This window comes from Neopsephotus bourkii, unplaced genomic scaffold, assembly GCF_033783945.1.
Source record: "Neopsephotus bourkii isolate Nb327-2 ecotype Australia unplaced genomic scaffold, CSIRO-AGI_Nbou_v1 NB_1376, whole genome shotgun sequence".
Classification (NCBI taxonomy): domain Eukaryota; kingdom Metazoa; phylum Chordata; class Aves; order Psittaciformes; family Psittacidae; genus Neopsephotus; species Neopsephotus bourkii.
The window spans coordinates 620,133-642,817 of NW_026901855.1; the positions used below are offsets into that span (position 1 = coordinate 620,133).

The 22,685-nt window shown below is 44.2% G+C and overlaps 1 protein-coding gene across 2 annotated transcripts; it reads left to right on the forward strand.

Annotated features, from left to right (window-relative positions):
• Positions 1–528: 528 nt before the first annotated feature.
• Positions 529–20,833, forward strand: PAX9 (paired box 9). Of its 2 annotated transcripts, none has more exons than XM_061367315.1 (4): positions 529–724; positions 1,859–2,485; positions 4,769–4,911; positions 19,522–20,833. In XM_061367315.1, exons 1-4 carry the CDS (start codon positions 721–723, stop codon positions 19,774–19,776), a joined length of 1,029 nt encoding a protein of 342 aa, XP_061223299.1. In that variant the 5' UTR covers positions 529–720; the 3' UTR covers positions 19,777–20,833. The 2 variants fall into 2 exon arrangements, with proteins under 2 accessions (XP_061223299.1, XP_061223300.1); XM_061367316.1 differs by having other exon boundaries at positions 4,772–4,911.
• The last annotated feature ends 1,852 nt before the right edge of the window (positions 20,834–22,685 follow it).

A 22,685-nucleotide genomic window follows, 5' to 3' on the forward strand; every position in this document is an offset into this window, starting at 1 on the left:
TCAAGACATCGCTCTGCTTCAGTCGGAGAAAGGGGGAGCCGTCTCTGAGAGCCTCGAAGCCCCTTCCCCGGGCGCTGACCCTGGGAGAAGAGCCGGGAGGGGCGACCCGCAGACCGGGGGTGCCCGGGGAATGCCTGGGGGGGTGCCCGGCGCTGCGCCCTGATCTGCCCCGCCCGCCCGCTGGAGGTGCTCGGGTCCCGCGGGGACTGCGTGCTCGAGCTCCCCTCCGACCCACCGCAGCGCCGGGCACACTCAGCACCACCGCGGCGCTGACCGCGCTGACCGCGGAACTTACCGCCGGGCAGGTACGGAGGAGCCCCGGCGGCATGGCGAGGCCCAGGTGCCGGGCCCGGTGGCGGGGCAGAGCGGAAGGGCCGTCAGCCCCGCGCTGTCCGTCATGTCCTTTGGCCACTGGGAGGGCGGCTGGGCTGTGGGGCCGCCCTCGAGGGCGGGCCCGAGGGAGCAGGGGGCCGCGGCGCCCGGCCCAGCCCAGCCCTGCCCACGTTGCCCTGAGGTTGAAATGCAGAAGTCAAGGCTCTCTCCTCGGGAAGTAGATTTTCTTGTAGTTCTTTTTCCCTCTCGCCCCTGCTGGCTTCTCGGTGGAGCTCAAAGAGCCGCGGGGCTAGTGCAGCAGGGATCGCGGGAGGCTGGGAGCCTGTCTCCGGGCACGGGTCTCCGACTGGGATTTAGGGCAGCCTCAGAGGTGTCCCGCTCGGAGGAATGGGTAAGTGGCCGGGAGCCGCAGGAGGGTTCAAGTGCTGTCAAGAGAGGTGGAAGCGCCCGTGCGCCGTCATGAGCCGCCGCCTCAGGTCCCTTATTGACTTTGCTCGTGTTCGTACAAGTTGTAAGAACACGTTAAGGGTCAGGAGCAGGGTTTGTTACTTGCTTGGTTTGTTATTAATGTTATTAGGAGAGTGTGAGGCCGGATCGCAGCCGAGTGGATGGCTGCAGCCCGTGGCACGTAGTATATTATTCCTGACACCGATCTTAGTAGTTAACATTTTAGCACGTTTGCTTTACAGCCTGGTGTAATTGTGCTGTTAAGCGAGAAGCGCTAACAGCACCAGAAACGGTCTTTAAAAAGTTAGTCGCGACTCAGAAGCACGAAGTTGCCCGCCCTTGCCTCTCCCAAGATGTAAAAGAATTTCCTCAACTACTCTTCCTTCCTCTCCCTCCCCCGTCTTCGAAAATGTTTTTCTTTTCTTTTTGTTTTCTTCGTGTTCCTTTTTCCTGTGGCAATAAAGCTGATTTGTCTGTTGGAGCGATCTCGTTTTTCATCTCTGGAATGTGTTTTTTTTTCAATATGCTTAATGCGTAGTCCGGAGAGCGGCGACATTTGTTGCCACGGAATTTTCTTTCCTTCCTTTCCTTCTCTCTTTCCTTTCTTTTTTTCCTCATTTCCTTTCATTTCCTTCTCTCCTTTCCTTTCCTTTCCTTTCTTTCTCTCCTTTCCTTCTTTCTCTCCTTTCCTTCTTTCCCTCATTTACTTCCTTTTTTCTTTCCTTTCCTTCCTTCTTTCCTTTCCTTCCTTCTTTCTTTCCTTTCCTACCTCCTTTCCTTTCCTTTCCTTCCCCTTTCCTTCCCCTTTCCTTCCCCTTTCCTTTCCTTTCCTTTCCTTTCCTTTCCTTCTTTCCTTTCCTTTCCTTTATTTCCTTTCCTTCCCTTCTTTCTTTCCTTCCCTTCTTTCTTCTTTCCCCCGCCCCAATTCTGGGGCTATCCAGCTATTCTAACGAAGCGTGCAGGGGGTTTCCAGGGGATCTCCGGGCTGTGACATCTACCTCGCAATGAGGAGCACTTCAGGAGCCCCCTTTGAACCATTCGCCGTGTCCGACGGCTGTGTTTGTGCGTTTGCTTACAGAACCTGCCTTCGGGGAAGTGAACCAGCTTGGGGGGGTGTTTGTCAACGGGAGACCCCTGCCCAATGCCATCAGGCTGCGGATTGTGGAGCTGGCGCAACTGGGCATCAGACCGTGTGACATAAGCCGGCAGCTCCGCGTTTCCCACGGCTGTGTCAGCAAAATCCTGGCTCGCTACAACGAGACGGGTTCCATCCTACCGGGGGCTATCGGGGGTAGCAAGCCTCGGGTCACCACCCCCACGGTGGTAAAACACATCCGGACCTACAAACAAAGGGATCCGGGCATCTTCGCCTGGGAGATCCGGGATCGCCTGCTGGCAGACGGCGTGTGCGACAAATACAACGTGCCGTCGGTCAGCTCCATCAGCCGCATCCTCCGAAACAAAATCGGGAACCTGTCTCAGCAGAGTCACTACGAGTCCTACAAACAGCACCCGCCACCCCCACAGCCTGCTCTGCCTTACAACCACATCTACTCCTACCCCAGCCCCATCGCTGCTGCAGGAGCCAAGGTCCCCACCCCTCCCGGAGTGCCAGCGCTCCCCAGCACCATGGCCATGCCCAGGACGTGGCCGTCCTCCCACTCGGTGACGGACATACTGGGGATCCGCTCCATCACAGACCAAGGTGAGGAGGGGGAACCTGGGCAGCCAGACAGGGCCATCTCCTTTCTGTCCCCTGCTCTTGAGCTCCTGCCTCTCCGAGGGTGGGAAGGATGAGGTTCCGTGATTGGTCTCGGGGCACCTCCTGCGTTTGCTCCCAGCCCGAGGCCGACGCTGAGCTTACCGGAGGATGCGGGCTGATCGGCGGCCCGGGGTAGGCTGCCGGGTACTCAGCAGACGGTACATCCCGGCCCTCACCGCTGCCACTGTTACCCCAGCAGTGGCGACCGGGGCCGGAGGGAAGGGCCCGGGGTGCGGCGACCCCAAGGGCGCTGAGCTCCAGCCCCGCGGCAGCCCGGCCTTGGCCGAGGCTCGCTGCCGCCCTCCGGTCACAGGCGCCGCCTTGGCGTTACCGAGAAGTCCATTTTCTCTAGTTTTCGCAATCAGGCCAAATTTGCTCCGGCAGGAAGTTCAAATGTCACCTAATTGCTTTCATTCTGATGGTGTATTTTCCTCCGAAGCGGTGGTCCAGGGAAAACAAAGCCCCAGAATTCTCTTGTTTTATCCCTTCCACCTTCTTTCTGTTTCTCCGCCTGGCAACTGCGTCGCGTCTCCCAGCAGCTCACGGCAAAGGAAGGGACGTTTTTTCCATTTCTGTCTCTGCCAGCGAAAGTGGTTAAAACAACAGTATATAATAACCTTTGCCTACAGCGATCTCTGTGTCCCACTCTTCCCTCCCAATTAGCTTGGGGGGGGGCTGTGATTTGTTTTCTGCGCTTTTTTAGCGGCAACAATCCGGTTCCAGAAGCACTTCAAATGCAAACTGATCCTTTAGGCATTGCAGAATAATTTTATTTTTCTTTTCTCAAAAAGGTGGTATTTTCTTCCAAGTAACACACATGCACATAAGTATGTTTTATATATATTCATACATACAAAAAGATACAAGTTTTACCCTTCTTCGCCCTCTACTTCACTATATGAATTTTATCCTCAGGCCACACTGGCACAAGCAATTGTGTTTCTGAGTCGACTTTAACAAACACACGCCTGGCAATCTCTGCTCTGTGCTGGGGAAGGGTAGTGTTGGCAATGAACATTAAAAAGAAAGAGAACATTACCGTCACAGGAGAAATGGAGGTTGGTTGGTTTTGGTTTTTTTTTTTTTTGGTTTTTTTTTTTTTAGTGAGTTCCTCTTTTATTAACACCATATTGGCAGGCAGGCGGGCCTCTGGCGGTACCGCCGGGTGCCTCGGTATCTGCCCGTCTCCCTCAGACCTCGGAGCTACACACATCTTTCTGCAGTGTAAAACTTCCCCCCCCTCCCCTTCTCAGCAGAGACCCAGGGCTGCTGCGCGGCCGATGCCGCAGATGGGGGCTGCTCGCCCTTGATTTATAGGATAAACTGACCTTGCTGACACGGAAAGGAAGCCCCTATTCATGGGAAAGTGTGAGATCAGCAGAAAAGGGCGCTCACCGAGAGAGCTCAATTTCTTAAGACAACTTCAGATATGTGCCTTTCCCCAGCCCTGCCGAGGGGCCGAGCGAAGCTGTGTGGTGAAGCAGCCCGCTCCCACGGCGGCCCAGCTGGGACAGCAGCCCCCCAGACTCCGACGGGACCTCGCTTGGGGGAGCCCCCCAAAACCCCTTTTTCCTCCCCTCCACTCCACTCCTCGGCGGGCCCGGGAATTCGCTCGCCTGCAACACAGCCCGGTATTCCCTCGCGGCGGCTGATACGTGTATAAATAACATGACTTTAGCCCTCCCCCTCCCTTTATTCTCTCCATCCCTTTTAATTATCCATTCTTTTAATTTTTAAATTTTAATTTATTTCTCTGTTTCGTTTGTTGTGTTTTCTTGTTGGGTTGGGGTTTTTTGTTTGTTTGTTTGTTTGTTTTCCCAAATTTGGAGGCTGGTTCATCTGCAACCTTGCCAGGGTGACTTCTAACAGGGGATATAGTTTATCTTTGGACTCGCACACGCACGCATCCGAGACGATTCCCTTGAATCCCCCTAGGAGATCCCAGGGGACAAGTGCCAGTGGTCAGCTCTTCCCGCCTGTGCAGGGGCACTGGGACCAGTGGCTCTGCTAGCGACTTCTGTCTTCTGCTGCAAGAAGGGACCTTTCTCTCACCCGGATCACCTCTCTATTGGTTCCCCCGCGGGTTAGCGAGGTGTAACAGGCGAGGGACAGGCTCTGCCCCACAGGCTGAGTCCAGTGGGGAAAGGGAACAATTTCCAGCTCGGAGCGAAGTTCTCTGCACTCCGGCTCCTGCCTCTAACCCCTCTTTCCCCCCATGTTTCCCAGCAGTAAGCGACACCTCGCCTTACCCCAGCCCCAAGGTGGAGGAATGGAGCAGCCTGGGCCGAAACACCTTTCCCCCCACTGCTCAGCACGCCGTGAACGGGCTGGAGAAGAGCTCCATGGAGCAGGAGGCCAAGTACAGCCAGGTAAAGAGAGAGGGGCAGGAGGGCGGGGGTGCACAGGGCCCCTGAGCTCCTCCTCGGGCTTGCGGCCCTTGCCCGGGCTGCCATTCTTCGTTTGGAGCCGGTGCCGGCCTTCTCAAACGAGTCCGCCAAGATTGGCGACGTCGGGAAAGAGCCTGGCTTCCCCCCTCCGCTCCTCTCTCATCTTCCTCCCTCGGCACACTGCCACAGCCCCTCGGCACCCCCAGCTCACCTTTCTCCTGCCCGAGAGGCCCCCGGCGGGCGCAGGCCTGGCGGGGCGGGCAGCTCCCGCCTTCCCCCCTCCACCCCCGCCCGGCACAACTGCACAGCAAACATTCCAAAATCGCAGCGCTCCGACCTCCGCCAGCTGCCGCCCGCCGCCCGGACCCCGCCGCACCGCCCACCGGGGCTCTGTCCCGGCCAGGCCCCGAGCCCCCACCCCGGGCCAGGCCGTGCAATCCCGGCCCGCGCCAGCGGGCACGTCCTGCCGCCGCCGCACTCGAAGTCGCGGTTTACCCTGTCCGCAGTGTGCTCTGTAGGCAGGAGAATAATTTGAAAATGAGGTGTAATTGCTTCCTACATTAAGCATTTTTAAACGCTTAAGTAGACTGCGAATTTCCTACGTTTTAATTACAACACAATATAATTGTTACTTAATAAATCTCTGTCTAAATCTTTGTACTTGCTAATCAAATCCCATGCCAGGAGAAAAGCTATAAAAGGCTCAGCTGCTACTCGCTGGGAAAGCACAGGTTTCGAAAACTCTTTTTCCATGAGATGGAAGCGTTTCAAAACGCATCAGGGGTTTCTCAGATACACCGAGTTCCCGGCCATTCATTTGTTACGCTCATAACGAAGTCGAGGAAAAACCATGATCTCTGTGTAGCATGTTCCCATTCAAAGACAGAGGTTTTGGACATATTTTTCGAGTTCCATGTCTGGTTTTGTATTCCATGTCGAGGACACATAGTTTGTATGTGGTACTGAGGGTAGATGAATCAGACCCTTTTGAATTCAAGATGGGGAGTGCAAACTATGCGAATGCGTGCAGTGGTGAAGGAGGCAGAGTGGGAATTATTGTAGGCCCCCAAAGTGAGCAACCACTTCACTGCATATATTGCCTTACAAACAATATGCCACCCTTAAAGCTGTCCTGTTCGCTTTGTATTACATTTTTCTATTGTCCCATTATTATTCTGTTCGTGTCACAGAGAATGTGCACCGTATTATAGCCATCACTTCATGGTTAAAGATAGGGTTAGGTTCAGTGGTAATATTCATCCTTCCACAATTTTCTTTAAAAATGAAACAATAGAGTGCTAGCAGTCTTAGTAAAAATGATGGAAATAGCTTGTCATTGTTCTGTTAAGAGCAGCTGTACTGTGGCTGTGTTGTCCTAGGTTCCAGGCTGGGTCTTCTGCATATAGTTCTGCTGAAATATTCACAGGATCCGGCTCATAGGCTATAACCCATAGCCTTTGTTGGAATTTCATTTACCTCAATGGAAGTTTTGAGGAACAATTATTATGTAAATTGGTTTTTTTTCGATGCTGGTGCTAGAAACTATTTTTATCTTTTTTCACTCTCAATATTTATGCTTCTGTCTTCAAAATATATCCCTCTTCTGCTGACAAGATCAGTCTTACTTTAAAGCCTTTGTTCAGCCTGAAAGATCACTTGATAAATGTAATATAGACATCTTTGTTATTTAAAAATGAAGCAAATTGCTATTAATAAAATTGAATTCATTTATTGAAATACATTGTCCAGAGAGTTTGAAAGGGCAGAAAAGCTAAAAAGTATTTATTCAAAAGGTCATTTTTAGTACCCTGCTCAATAAGAGGAGACACAGACAAGATTCCCCTTCACTCCTGTCCCTTAATAATATGGGTAAACAGAAGCTGGCTTTGGAAAATTCTGACATATAGACCAATCTATTTATGTAGTATTCAGACTTGGTTACCAGAGAACTCATTCACATGTATATTAATTGCTTCGTCTGTCACAAATGTATTATCTTGCTAATTTAGAAGGTATTCGGAAAAAATAAGGATGTGAAAATGTGACTTTTTTTTTCTTTTCAGTTTTTGCATTGATATTTTTGCCAAAGGATTTGTTCCAACCAGGTGGAAATTGAAATTTATGAGCCATATTCTTGCTGTTCATAGCACTGACTTGCTAGCTGTCCATTGGCTGAAGTGCAGTGAGTCTGGAGTGACAGCCTGTGACAGTAAAGTCTCACCAGAAGTCTCTGATCTCCTTGGATCTTTTCATAGTCTCTTTTCTCTGCTTTGGGTGTAAATGGATGAGCAAGGGACAGGAGAGAACACTTGTTCATTTGTGAGAACCTAGCAAAAGGATATCTGGAATGGCGGAAAAATGGGGAAGCCGCAGTCATAATTTATATGCTAGAAGGACTATGGTGAAATAGTCCTTGTCTTTGGACTTCAGGGTAAATGTTACTTTCCCCATCTCCTCTGGGCAAAGCTCATTACAGAAGCTGGGTCTTAAGAAGGCAGACAGCACGTTTCCCCTAGAGAAGAGAAGTGACTGCTCTCTAATATTCCAGTTTTATGTCTATATTACCAAAGTCAGAGTTGCCTACAAGAGGTGCAGAGCAGCACGGAATCAAGCGTGCATGTTTTACATAGGCTTTCCAATTATACAACAGGAGCAGAGGGAATGTGCTCTGAAGCACATTAACAAAGGATTTTGCGTGAGCAATAGGGAATCCTGCTATTTTCGACAAATATTAGCTATACATTTTAAGCATCAGCAACATTCAAGCTTCACCTGTTCACAGCTTGCAATTAGCTGCATAGCTACTAGGTGAGTGTTACCCAGGCTTAGTTATGAAAGACAATATTTTACTTCTCAAGTAATTCCCTGGAAAGTCCCTCTGCATGAAAAAGACCAGAAAAATTAAGTCCAAAGAACAGGGTCCCCTGTAGTTTTAAAATGCATTTATCTGATCCCTCTTTTTAAATGATAAGCTGTGTTTTAACATGTGGGATCCCACAGGATTTTTTTTGGGCAAAACTCTTATTTGACAACCCAGATTAATCATCTGGCAGCCAGGCTGGTCTCTGCGATGGGATAGAATGGCTGCATTTCACACTTCGCCCCATGCATTAGTGGGAATTTGTCCTAGGAAAGGACTCCACAAAAGGGGCAGGAAGACTTCACATTTTAGCCGCAGCATTACACAGTCACACTTGTTTAACACAGAACTGAACTTCTGGATGTAGAACATTTTTCACTGTAAGTATTATGAATTTTCTGGTGTCTCTTCGGCCTTTGTTTGCAATGTTGTTTGGTATTTGGGTCTGAGGAGCTGAAACTCTGCCTAGCAGACTGATTCTGTACCAAATGTTCCCCAGGAAATCACAGAGATGCCTTGTCAAGTTTCTATTCATTTTTAATTACCTGATGTTTCAAGTTGTTGTTTATACATCAGCAACTGCATTATATTTTCCTGTTGCATAATATCCACATATTTGTCATACAGCTTTGCAAACAGTGACTGTGAATCAGAGGAACTGAGAAGGAAAATACATTTTTCTGAGAGCTTGATAGTTTTGGGTCATACACATTTCATACAGAGCTCAGTTGTACTGCTGTATTTGTACAGAGATGCACATTCAGGGTGGTGTTGGGGGGATGGCTTCTACAAATAATTGTATTATTAATGAAAAGGATGAATATTCTGAGTATTTTATGCATTACACAGCTTACACTGAAAGCTGCATTAATAAAAAAAAAAGCAGCTGAAATCACTGAAATACAAACCTATTTGAACCCTGCATTTGAAATTAAAATATTTAATAAATATGTATCATATTTAAAATGCAGTCTTCAGACATCTGATCCTCATGACTTTCTGGACTGACATCATAGATGTGCAGACTGAAAAAAGATTGTGGTTTGTGTTCACACATGTATGAAAATGCAGAAGACCTGATGTGTGTCTGTATGGGTTGTTGAGGCAAATAGATTTTTTTCTTAGTTATTTGCTGTATGCACTGCAGGAAGCAGATGTGCACATTGCCAAAGGGAGCTTATGCTCACTAATGGGAAAAGTTTGTAAGTGGGGGGGGTGTCTAAGAGCAAGTAGTTATGCAAGCTCACTCTTGGGGAAGGGTACGTTGCTCGGAGACCTGAGGGCAAGCCTGCTGGAGTTGCTGAAAACACTCCCCCTAATTCAGTGTGTGAATGGAGTTTGAGTGAAGTCTTCCTCTGACATTCTTGTCAGATCCCAAGGCAGCAACCACTTCACCTCTGTCTCAGCTGAACTTCATCAGCTGTTAGTGGCTTTAGGTTTTTGGCTTTACTGGAATAGCCCTCCCTGTTCTTTAGGTGTATTCTGATCAGGGTCATGAGTTTTGTATGCTGTAAACACATAAAAGCAAGGCTCCGTTTTAGAGCAAGTGGTTGGAAATAATTGTGGGCGCAATTCTGGACAATTATTTGCACAGAAAATGTAGGCAATGTAAATATTTAGTTCCTGATCTTTGATTGGACATGAACAATGAGCTGTAAATGTGGCAGCCAAAGCATCTGTATTTCTTTATCTGCAATGCTTAGAACCCACAACATATGGTAACTTCTCTGGGAATAAGGTGAAAATGTAACCTTAAGTGTTATGACCAATCACATGACCCTCCTGTACAGATTATTTATTGAAAAAAACAATTAGCAGATATATTATTTGGCATGTTATATTCTAACTCAGGATTCCAGCAGTTTTAGTCCTGCTATGGGTCTGTGCAAAATCCACCAATGGTAAAGGTCCAGACCTTCTGCTTCTCACTTGTGACTGTGAGGAAAGAATAAATGTGTTGAGGAGAGTTGCTTATTTGCTTTCTTGCTGTAGTACCTAGCAGTATTGTTAGAAGAGTTCCTGTTCAGTGCAGGGGTTCGTACCTTGGCTTGGAGACTGTCTGGTCCTGTGTCACTCTCATTAGGAGCTCCAGACCAGTGCCTATTATTAAAACAGTGCCTCTTATTAAAACACTGTCACTAAGATGGCTTGCTCGAGGTCAAGGCATCCATGTCATTGCATGTTGTGGGTGAGGGGCATGAGCTGATCCCACTACATGCACCCGATTCCTTCCCAGGTGATCTGGATGGCACCTCATTCGAACCCCATTTGTGAGACCTGCCTCTTACTGGCCACCTGCTTCCACGGCCAAAACACAGTGCCCTGCCCACCAACCCACATGGCTTCAGGGCATTCCACCGGGATGAAACTAATAAAGAAAGTCAGAGAGGTGAGTGAATGGTATAATGACACTCAAACTGCACTCTGAGCATCCTGTGCTCTCCAAGGGCCCCAACCCATCAGGAGCTCTGCCTCGACAAACAGGAGCAGTGACTGAAAAGTGAGAGTGGTAGGAGATACCTATCACAGCCAAGGAGCAGTGTGCATAGGCAGGGGGATTAGATAGGACTTTACCTGTTCAGAATTCTTGTGCTTGTAGTAGAGTAGGAAGTAAATAATGTGTGGCGTATTTGAATTTGTTGTGGCAATTTATCAGCTCTTAGGAATTGCCTACATACCTAGTCATAATGGCTATGGACATTCAGTAATTGATGGTCTGTGATTTGCCCTCATTAACTCATACAGCTTCCCAGTAACTGTCTCTGCACCTTCAGAGATTTGTTAGAAGAAGGGGAGCACTGTTTTGGTTCTCCCTGAAGAACACAGAGAGGTCCCTGCACCTTTGTTCTCCTGCGGAGGACAAAGTAGGGACTTTCCCAGTTTGACCCCCTATTTGCCTAGCTTCTAGCCATCAAGAATACTTTTAATGTTTCTGTAAGTCTTCTTCTTCCAACCTCAGATTCATTTAAATAACACCATATTGAAATGACAATATATTGTTAAATATATTAATGTCGTTTTTTCATAGAACCTTTTGACAATGCATTATAGGTTTAACCATCAGTGTAGAAAGATCAAATGTTTATTCTTTTCACTGTATTTGCCTGCTTAATGTCTGTGTGTGCCCTGCCTGATTCCAGATTCTGCCAGAATACCAAGGGGGAATTATTGTGCGCATCTGTTCTAAAACTGTTGGAATCTGTTGTTAGTTCCTACTCAGGGGAGTTTGCTTATATAGCATGATTTTTTTTTTTTTTCCTGAGCTTTCCTTTTGTCCTTGTAAGCCCAGTGTATTCACCTAAGAGAGACTTAAATTGTGTCTTCATAATTAAAATTAAGCTTTGTCATCACAGCACACAGAATTTGTTTTACTACACTTTGAGGTAGTCTGGTTGTGAGGTTGGTTAAAAAAATAGAGTATATCTCAGCATTGTTGTGGTTTAAACCAGGACAAAGATCCAGCATCTCCACTGGAAAGGCATTTATATCATCCTTCCTAAACTGAAGTGTGAATGGAAAGCAACCACCCAGTGAAGTTACAGACCTTGCACAATAATCTATGTTTGGGAGACACTGTAGGTGGACATATTAGTGTGTGCTTGGTGTTCTGTATGTGCCAGGTCTCACTTTACTGTGAAAACAGTCTAAACCCGTCCCTTTTCTGAAGGAGCATTGCAAACTCTTGCTTCCTTTTTTTTTCTTGAAGAGCTCTTAGGTTTTACAACAACCTTCATCTGCCTCGTCTCCATCATGCCTTTTTCTCCTGCCTCTCTTTTTCCCTGTTTTCTGTAGTGGATTTCTCAGTCTCCTAGAAAGAGTTTTTGGCTGTTTCTTGGTTGTTGTTTTTTCTTTTTTTTCTCTTTAGTTTGTTTTGGAAAGACATAAAATGCCCCTGGCTCCTTTAGGAAAGGATCAGTGATAGTGTGTGAATTCAGGTTACTATTACTATTTCCAAAACTGGGGTTTTAATTTCCCTGAAGAGGCTGAGATTTAAAATTTGATAAGAAAATATAATTAAGAATGCTCTTGATGCATGTTGCAACTATAGTTAAACCACTCGATATTATCTGGTTTCTGTGTTATTCAGTGCAGCTGGAGATGCCTATAAGTAAAGGAAACAACTTTAAGTTAATAAAAAAGTGCATTAAACACGTGGAATAGGATCTGCTCATTATTAAGGAAATTAACATCATTTTAGAGGGAAGCAGTGTGATTTTCTCATGCAGTACACTGCAATGCATTGAACTTAGTAACAGGAGTAGTAACTGTAAAGAAAATGACATCTTTGCAAGAGACACTGTATAGGATTGGGTAGCTAATTACATTTGGAATCTTAAAGGACTCAAGCAAGCAAATATCTTTGGTTTAATTGTGACTTCAACTAGAATACCAACATTGCTTCTCATGATTTACAGTTAAAGAGAAATATTGTAATTCTCTGTTCTTGAAAGGTCTCTTTCCATTTTTCAATGCTCAGCCTTTCAGGAATCAACCCAGCTCAACAGAGCAGCAGACTGACTGTAATCCTCTTGCCCACGTGTTATTTTAAAAGCTCCTCAATTTCAATGTATTACCACTGTTCAGTCTTTCTTGAATATAAAAGCATATGTTTTAAAGTAATACCTACAAAATTTTTCCCTTTCTGTTCAAGATTTTTTGGATGTCAAAATCATTTAATGACAATGTCCTCATCTCATCTTTCAGTCTGTTTTATTCTCTTCTGCTTCCAGTGAAATTAATAGAAAATTAAAGGGGAAATATGTTCACTAAAATAAGTTAATCTATCTAAGAATTTGGATATGTAGCCAAATATGAAAAGATTTTTGCAAGAATTTTTTCCAGCATTATAAAAAGACAGCAAACCCTCATTTGCAGGGCCAACTCTAAGTTATTCACATGCAGCTTAGTAATTTTATTAATTAAAAAAAAAAAAAGAATTTTAATAAAAAGTTTTATCATCAGCTGGAGAAATTTACTCCCTGCTCACTTTTGTAATCCTTTAGGTAACTCTTACCTGTGTAGACAGGTTAATTTTAGTGGGACACTGATCTGAATGAGTGTTTATAGGATCACGTAATTGTTCCCATTGATGCTGTAGCACTGCATAGCAGCTTCAGAATTTAGTTCTAATTTAGTTAACTACAATTTCTACCAAAATATCGTTTAAGGTTATTAATTTAAAAACCTGAAAAGAAACATAGGTGTATTACTTACATCTTTAGGTAATGCCATTTTCCTAAATGACATTTCCATTACAGGCCTGCTGCCGCCGATGTTTTGCTTGGAAAATTTGTTTACTCTTCCCTTGGGACCCCATATGTTGGTTTGATTTACAAATCATATTTAACCACCAATTAAAAAGAGAGATTTAGCATGCTTGCTTCCTTTATGTTCACAGTTTGTGTTTGATTGCTCCTAGTCTTGTTGCTATAACCTTTTTGACTGATTATGTGCACGTCACTAAAAACATGAGATATCCTCTGGGTTTTTAACATAATTTGTTCTTCTGATTGAAGGACTATTCAGCTCTGTTCCCTGCTATGCTTTTCTCTTGCTATAGAAAAAACGACTTTTCCAGTAGTTACTTTGTGATTGTTTTCAGGACATTCAGAAAAGATCTTTTTGTTTTTCATTTTGAAAAATGAGCAGGAAGAGGGTGTCTGTCTGCGGAGCTACAGTAGCATCCTGCAGCTCAAACCATGGCCAGCAGTCCCCTTTTCTGGGGAGCTGCTGCTCTCAGAAACACAGTTGTGATACCTCTGCAGATTTGTTGCATTTGCTCTTGGGGAAAGACTCTGTGCTGGAGGATCAAGGCAACGCGCTGAGTTTGCTGATCCAAGGACAGGAAGGATTTGTTCCGTCCATGTCAGTGTTAGAATTGAGAAATACAAATGAAACAGCAACCTTACTCACCAGAGGTGTGTTCCCCAAGTCTTGACACAAGGGGAACTTCTGCTGACTCCAGCAGGGAAGTTTGGGTTGAGTTATTGTCCAAGCTCATTAGGGCTGGTGAATTGGGTAACTGGAATGTTTCTTCAGAAACACTTTTTTTCCATAGACATTTAGAGTACTTCTATGAAACACACTCTTAGTCTACGCAATAAATTGTCTATATAATAAAAATATTGTAACAATTATATCACAATGGACAAGTGATTGAAATAATTTGAAATAATAACTTTAAAACAAGAATAATTGAAATTCTTTTGGACACTCACTTTAGAGTTGGGCTATAAAACTGAGGTGGTATCAAATATGCTCTCTTTTATATTCACATAAACCTAACATGAGATGATTTGCATTATTGCAATTAGTGATAACTAACATAAATACAGGTCTGTGGTTTTGAATGGTATGACTTTCAGACATTTTCTGAAATATTTATAGAAGCCACAAGGGAAGGGGTCAAAGGAGACGGTCTAATTTTGATACTGAGAGAACATATCTAGCAAGCAAAAGACCAGAGAAGGAAAAGTAGATTAAGGGATGAAAGAAAACAAAATAGTATCAATTAATTACAATATAGAATTTGGATTTATACCATGATGGCTGAAAGTGGAATCAACCTTGTGCATTTCTCTTGTACTAATATGACTAAGGCAGGAGAAAAAAAAAGTCAGGTAGTTTGTCTGACGTGGGTTGATCAGGAAATTTGTCCAGAAAGCTCATGCCTTTTTCTCTCCTTACTGTGCAGGAGGGAGGAGGTTGAAGCTGTACAACATGTTATAGCAGCATAACCTTCATAATAGAAATCAGGATGTGTGTGGAGTTACCTCTGGTTTAGAGAGGAACTGTTCTGACTTTTAGGAGTCCAACATGGAAATTACTTGTTCTGAAGGCAAGTTTTAGATTTGCTTTTCATCCACCCACCTCCCTTTATGTCGCAAATCCCAGACTGAAAACAATGACAAAAAAGTAGTCTCTCATTAGTATTGTACATCAAGTGTCTAAAACTAAAGTTTCCTTCTGTTAAAACTACTGAACCAACTTCACTGGTGAAAATTCATGCAGCCCACTTGTTTCAGCAGAATCATTTTATGCAACTTAAAGCAAGATTTTACATCCACCTTGGCTTTGAATTCTGGCCTGGACATTCCTTTCACTGGCACTGGTGCCTATCATCAGTTACTTGGCAGAAAGGCACTAGACCCAGCTTGTGATGCTGACCCCACTGCTGGTGATTTGCAGGTATCTTTAGGAGAACATATTTAACTGACTTTGCGAATCAGTGGGAGGTCATGTGTTCTAGGCTCTAAAATCTGGAAATTCTTATTCCATCAGCTGTCTCAAAACATTGATAGAAACAGCAATTCAGAGCAAATGTTTCTTTCTGGTCTTTGTAGAGGCCAGACAGTAAGCACTTTCAAACAGGAACCCTTATCACTTGCACAGCAGAGGTTCTTGTTCATTTAGAACTACATGTTTGTTTGCTTGCTTTAAAAAATTAGATTTCCTTTGAAAAGCAGTGGTTTAAATTAAGGAAAAAAAATATTTATAAAACTTAAAAACCAGGTTCAACAAGCTCTGCACTTAAAAAAGTTCTAAGGGTTTAAAAACCCATAAACACCATGGGGTTCTCACACTCCTAATTATGAATGTTTAGATTTTGATGTTCATTTCCTCCGATTGAAATACTGCAGGATGAATTATTCATCCAGTATACACAGGGTCACGGAACTTAATCCCCCCATTTATTTTAACTAAATGTCATGTTTGTAAAAAGTGCCAGATTGACAGGCAACCCTTCTGATAACCTACACTTTGTATCTACAGCTGTATAGAAGTAAAAACTCTTGCAGTTAAAATTATTGGTTCAAATCCTTCACTGATGAAAGAGGTGAAAATCGGGATTTTTTTTTTTTTTTTTTGTGTAGCATAGTTTTAAATCATATAAAGTGAAGTTTTCTCTATCTCATCAGCTTTAAATTTGGGCCAAAGGAGGCTTCTGGCTGCTTTGCAGGTATGGCTTAAACCTCCCCTGAAACAGATCTGTGCTCCATGACGGGCCAGCTTTTTCCATCCCAGTGATGCCTGCTTCGATGAAGGCACCTATTGGCATCCACATGATCATGGTTTTGAGCAGCAAAGCTTTGTAGCACTGGAGTAAAAATAAGAATGATTCATTAATTCACTGAGGCATCGACAGCAGCTTTCCAGCACTGGAGGCTCTTGATAGATCACAGCTGGTGGTCCCTACAAAACTGCCTCCACGTCCCACCTCAGTAGTCAGGACAAGATGTTTCCTACATTCAAATTGACACTATAAAAACAACAGCTATCACAGTTGTAAATTAAGTAAAGGGTGGTAGGTAAAAATGTTGTTCTGTCTGTTACAAATCAGGATAGGCATTCTTTTAAATTAGGGTTTTACAAAAACTAGTACATCTTTAGTCAAGTCCTATCTGTTTTACCAGTAACAACCCAAGTAGCACCTCTAGTGTAATTCAGTAACAAACTAGGACTTCTCCAGTAATTACAGTTCAGAGACTTTAATTTTGCTTTTTTGCCATTAAGACCAGTTAAGAAGGCCACACAACAATAAAAAGAAATAGTGGAACATATATGTGATTGGATTAAATATTTATCAACAATGTCTGCATTAATGTGAGCTCTGCAGGAGCTCAGACTTGCCCGAAATCATGTCAAGTGACAGTTTCTGGCCTCTGGCAGCCTTCTCTGTAGGAACTGCAGGAGGCAAGGACATGGGCTTGAGCATCAATGGATCAGCAACCAGGTGGCTTACTGGCACATTGCCTGACACAGATCTAGCCTGTGCCCACTAGCACACGACCACACACTGATCCAGTGTGGGGCCAGACAGGGCACAGCCCAGAGGTCCTGTGCAATAGGTTGTGTGGATGAGGACACCTGGTTTTTGACAGAATTGAGGATACAGTCATCACTTCCGGGGATTTGTTTTGCTAGGACACAGCATTGGACATAGTGGGAAGTGATTTCTTGAGGACCAGATGTTGCCTTTCTTTATCCATACACTCTTGGTGTGTGATGGTGGGGTGAGGAGTGGTGCTCAGCAAAGGGATACCCACCCAGCAATCAAGTGAGCCTTGGCATAATGCAGCACTATGCTCCACTTTGATTACAGTCTCATTCTTTATCAAATGAAAGGTTAGATCATCTGCCTTTTCTAAAGAGCTCTAAGAGGAAGTGCCAGTGGTTGGAGAGCATCCTACAGCATGGCAGCCTGTACAGCATATGGGAAGCATTCTCTTTTCTCTGTGGCAAAGGAGGGCTTCGGCTTTTCCCAGAGCCACACATGGTAGAGGGGAGCAGTGACAACACAGGAGGCTGAAGGGACATATGCCTCCTTTGTCAAGGGCTCAGGGGACGTGACCACTCATAGTGAGGAATCCTACTTAAAATGGAGCTTCCAGGCACAGCCTTGAACAAGGTGCTTGGTACCAGTCTGTCTGGGAGTGGGCAAGACTGGAGAAACAAGGTAGCCTTGCAGAGCCCAGAGAACCTCTTCTGAGCTTCAGAGGTTGGAGGTCTGTGCTGTCTCAATAGCTATGACACTCTTCAGGGCCTTGCCCCAGGTCTTTTCTTCTTCCAGAATCCCTTTGGGGGTTCTGTACTTCTCTGTGCAGAAGAGTTTTGGGCTGTGGCTTTTGATGTCCCGGTGTTACAACCTGGCTTTAATGGCGCTAGTGCATCTGTGCAAAGATTTTTGTTGCTGTTCGTTAGAGAAAAGCAGAGGTATACTTGTTCTTGTTTCATATTCCTCTGAAAAGCATTTCACATTGGAAGAGACAGGGAGCTTGGGGAACAGCAGCTTTTTGGGGCCTGTCACACTTTTTACTTTCCAGTAAATCCAGTGAAATAATTTTCAATGTGATTTAAGAAGTGTACTAATTTACAGTGCAATTATATGAAGGTTTGTATTAATTAGTACCGTTGCAAACAGTGATATTTATAGCTGAGGCTAAAGTGGAATTCTGAGACACAGTAGGGGATGTGTAATTGGAGTTGAAGGTCAGGTCACATATTTGGATTTTCAAAAGAATAAGGCAAGTTCAGCTTCAACAAAGTGTTTATGGATTTGGAATGACAATTATGTTGCTGCTGCAGCTGTATGTTTTGTACTAATTAATATACCTATCGGAGGCTTCTGGCTGGGATCCCATCACTGTCTCCTGCTGTTTTAGATTGCTGTACACATTTATATTGACTCCAGCAGGATTACTGCTTGGTTTCCCGAGTGGCAGTGAGAGGATAGTCTAGCCAGTGAAACTGTGAGTTACACTGGTAGGAAACTCATGTGCCTGAAACCAGGCCAATGCAGTTTATGGAGGTAAATACTGGAAATTTGGCAGGTGCGATCCAGACAGGGATTGAACAAGTGAAATGTTAACATCAAGTTTTAGCAGAAACAAAAGCCTGTTTATTTTTTTAACTCTGCATGATCCAGGTTCTACCAGGTAATTAAAAGTGGCAGATGCTACATGATTTACTGAATCGATACCTGTTCTTTCATATTCACATAGAAAACATTTCTGGGAAAAAAATGCTACCCCAAATCCTAAAAAAAAATAAACACTACCCAAATTGAAAATTAAGCAAGATAAATGATCTTCGTTTGTACCTGTTCTGCTGAAGAAGCATTTACAGGGTGTGAAATAAACCACCAAACACTTTTTATTTAAATAAGGAGTTATTCATTGTGAAATCCTACCATGGCAGACTGGAGGACTCTCCCTTCTCTGTTTAAATAGAAAACCTTCTCCCCAGCCCAAGGAAGGGCCTAGGAGAATAGCTCGCAGGAAGGGACCCAGCCCTACAATTGTTTTGTGCACAGAAGCCCCATTGAAACCAGGAGAAACTGTAAGCAAAGAACATTTGCAAGGCTATATCCCAAGTACCTAGAAAACACATTTTTAAAAGGCATCATCAATAATACTGTTACTGTTACTCTAGCTGTGACTCATGCCCTGAGCAAACAGTTACCAAAGAGTTTAAGATGTTCCCACCTTCCCCTGCTGCTTGTTACCTCCCCACTCGGGGGAGTGTTGCTCTGGGATCTGCACATGGCCACTGCAGCTCAGGGCTGAGCCCACCCTCCTTTGGGGCTGGCACTGGCAAAGTGGTGGGATGGGTCCATCTCTCCTGCTGCTGATATGGCCATGGTTGCTGGACACCCAGCTTAAACTGCCACAGCACTGCCTACCAGGGCCTGGCTACAGTGGCCAGCATCATATGCAAAATTTGGGAAAGGTAGGTAAATATTAAAGCCAACCTACTCCAGCCCATGGGACTCATTTCCAAGAGGATGAAGGTGCTCAGCGAAAGAGATGGGACAAACTTGTCACAAATACCTCCAGCAGTAGCTCTTTTGAGAGATATAATGACTAGATGCAATCACGGGCTTAAGGAGTCCATGAGCAGCAGCTTGTGGGAAGGCAGGTAGGTGTGCGGACAGGCTCTGCAGTTCCTGCCCTGTTCTCAGTGTGTGCTCCCTAAACATCTGCTGCTGGTCCCTGTTGGGGACAGACTGCTGGGAGAGGTGTGCAGGGCTCATGTGGGGTAACTGGCCTTAAAAGCAAAGCACAATGGGGTCACTGTACCCCTGAAATCCAAGGGACTGATTATGGGTGGCTCCCTGGGCATCCTCATAGCTCTGGTTCTTGTACAAAGCTCAAGCAGCATTTATGGGTACCTTATTTTACAGCAGATCTGTTGTCTTACTCTCTTAGAAATCTTTTTCCCTTTCCTTTCAGACACCCAGTGGGCTCCCTGCCGTCAGTAGTTTTGTGTCAGCACCAGCCATGCCTCCCTACGCAACACCAGCCCAAGTGTCACCTTACATGACGTACAGTGCCACCCCATCCGGCTACATGGCGAGTCACGGCTGGCAGCACGCTGGAGGCACCCCACTGTCCCCACACAGCTGCGACATCCCCGCCTCTCTGGCGTTCAAGGGCATGCAGACGGCCAGGGAGGGAAGCCACTCGGTCACGGCCTCTGCTCTCTGATGCAGGAGCTGGTCCAGAACCACCACAAGCCTGCTGGGTGGTTGTCCCCTGAACCTGGCTCACAAACTGTTCTCTTTGTGCTGGAGATACCTGGCATTTCTCCTCATGACTTGTCTCCTGTAAGGCTTTTAGGATTAAAAGAGCCGAAGACATCAGAAACTGACAGAACTAGTGTTGTGCTCTTTAAGTAAAGACCTTGCATCCCTCAAAGGGCTTGTGGAGCCTTGTCCCACTCTCTCCTGGTCAAACCACACATATTTATTCTTAATCATCACAGACTTTCTAAATGTGCAATTGTTATTAAGATTTGTGTAAAATCAATAAAGAAAAGTCACCTCAGAAAATTCTTCTATGCCTTGAATCAGCAAAGGCGGTTAAAAAGGAGGCGTTTGCCAATTGCCTAAAGAACAACCCTTTCATCAACAGGGTTATACAATCCACTGCTATTAAGAGATCACTTTTGGTTGTTTTGTTGGGTTTTGGCAATCAAATATAAAACCAAGGCAGTAGGCGGCTCTCAGATTCTCCTGGTATGTTGCCATCGTCAGGTGGTAGTAATACCTTTGTGTTTTTATCCATTTGTAAATATAGGCTTTTGGCAGCATTTTGTTTTCACCTTCCAGTACATTTATTTTCCTTTTCTAAGTTAAAAAAGTTTTTGATTTTCTAGCTATTTTTCTGTGTCTTTGCGTGATGAGGTGACAACCTCAGGTGATGAGGTTTAGGTAGGGGTTTTTTCATTGTGTTTCTGTGCCTACAGTAGAGGCTTCAGCATCTCTGAAATACAGTTATCTCTTCAGCAGAAGATTCAAAGGCAGAAATCTAGCCAAGTAACTACCCCCCAGCATATGGAGTCTTCCAGATTCTTGAAACTCCACATTTGTGTTAAGCGTACAAACAGAAATGGGTGGGAAATATCTGAACAAACTGAAAACTGTAGGGGAAAATGCCATTAGAGTGCAGCCTGTGCAGAGATGCTTACAAAATCATGTCAGTCAACAGAACTGCTGAGGAACAGAGTTGTACCATCACTGTCGGTGCACTTGTGCGCAGCATTTTTGGCCCAAGATTATGTTGTAATTTTTTTTAAGAGAAAGTTGTCCTTAATTTCTGCTTTAATGAATGTAAAATATGGCTCTTGGTAAAGTTTACATTGTTCTGAAGCATTTTTTTTTCCCTTATAGGTATACTGGTGGTGGTGCTACAAACACAGATATTATTTAATATTAACAAATTCCCCCTCTACATTTCTGTATCCATTGGCAAGTACTCTGTGGCAGTTATTTTGCTTTAAACTTTAATCCCAGGAGAGCTAACGTACTGATCTTTGAAAATCTACCTGTTTTCCTTGGGCAATAATAAAGTTCTGACTATTATTCCAGAATGCTGTAGGTATGTTTAGAATATGAATGTGGGAAAAAAAAAAAAAAAGCCTCCTGATGTGACATTCCATATTCTTCATAGGATATTAATATATTTTGTATTTTTATAACTGTTGTGCAATAACTTAAATCACACTAGAGACAGTTAAAGCAGAGGAGAAAACTTCATTCTTAAAATATTGCTCTATCTGCATACCATATTAAACGTTAATTCAGTGGGAAGGTAAAATACAGTCCCCTCCTAAAATACAGTCCTCTCTTTGTGGATTTCCAGCTTTCATCATGGAGACAGCTGTGGGGAAGTTTTCATAAGAATCTAAGTAACCAGTTTGTATGTTATATACAGTATATCCACTGAAATTTAGATGGACTCAACTGGCTGCTGCCACCTTTGCTTTTTGCATTAAAAAATAGTTAATAGAACTCTATTTCTATAAAGAACACAGGTATTATGGCCCTAAGGAAAGAAAGATCTGATCCGGATGTGATCCTGTATTCTTCAGCCTCAAAGGCATTCAGCAGCTGTTTGGCTTTAATGAGATGCTGAAACCCTTGTTATTCAGTGGAACACATTTTCCAAGAACGCTGCTTTGAAACCACTAAAGGTAACGTGCACACAAGTGCATTTCCAGTCTGCCACACTGTTAGTGATGTGATGGATGTTATTCTGCTTTTATGCAGCTGTAGATGGAAGTAAGATGAGCCTTAACACTATGGAAAAGAAATTGCTTTAATTCTAGACAAGCTCTTCACTAAAAATGAAATGGAGAAGAAAGATAAGAAAAAGATCATGAATCAATAAGTCATTAAGTTGGCAACAGGATCTTAGCTTTCAACCTAGTTGCTTTACTGGACTGTAGAATTATAGAGTAAGTCTACCTATTGTTACACATACAGCACAAACAAGGTGCATCAAAGGAGGAAAAAACCCCAAAACCCAACCCCTTGAAGAAAAGGATGAGAAGCCTTGCATAGTGTGGCTTTTTGAGCTCCAAGAATTCACAAACCTGTAACAAAGTCTGCCTGTGTTAAAAGTTTCCAGAATTTTCCTGAGCAGTGTGAGAGGTCATTTGTGGAATAAAAGCCATCTTTTCTGATATTCCCATGAGGTATTAGTGTGGTTTGAGTGATATTAAGAGAGACAGACCCTTAGCTTGTATCAGTTGTTTGCATTATCTTGTCTTCAGCTAAATCAGGATATTTTATGAAGCAAAGGCAAGACATGATGTTAATTATTCCTTATGTGGCAATACACCATCATGAACCATTTTTATTTTGTGTTTGTTTAGTTGCATCTCTGTGCATATATGATACCCTCAAGCGGAAGGTCAGTGGGGCTGTGCGCAGATAGGGTTGCTCAGATTGAGCAAAGGTACCTGACCTTGGTTCTTGGTGAGGCATTTTTTTGGTGTGAATTTTCATAACAATTTTATTTATTATTCTTTTTTAATTCTTCAGTGAAGAACACTACCTTTGCCCAAGGACCTTTTCCCTGCTTATACTCATGGTTAAACTGAAAAATGCACC

Coding starts and splice junctions, on each gene's coding strand:
- PAX9 (XM_061367315.1), top strand. Junction 2,486..4,768: donor CCGCTCCATCACAGACCAAG/GTGAGGAGGGGG, acceptor CATGTTTCCCAG/CAGTAAGCGACACCTCGCCT. Junction 4,912..19,521: donor AGGAGGCCAAGTACAGCCAG/GTAAAGAGAGAG, acceptor CTTTCCTTTCAG/ACACCCAGTGGGCTCCCTGC.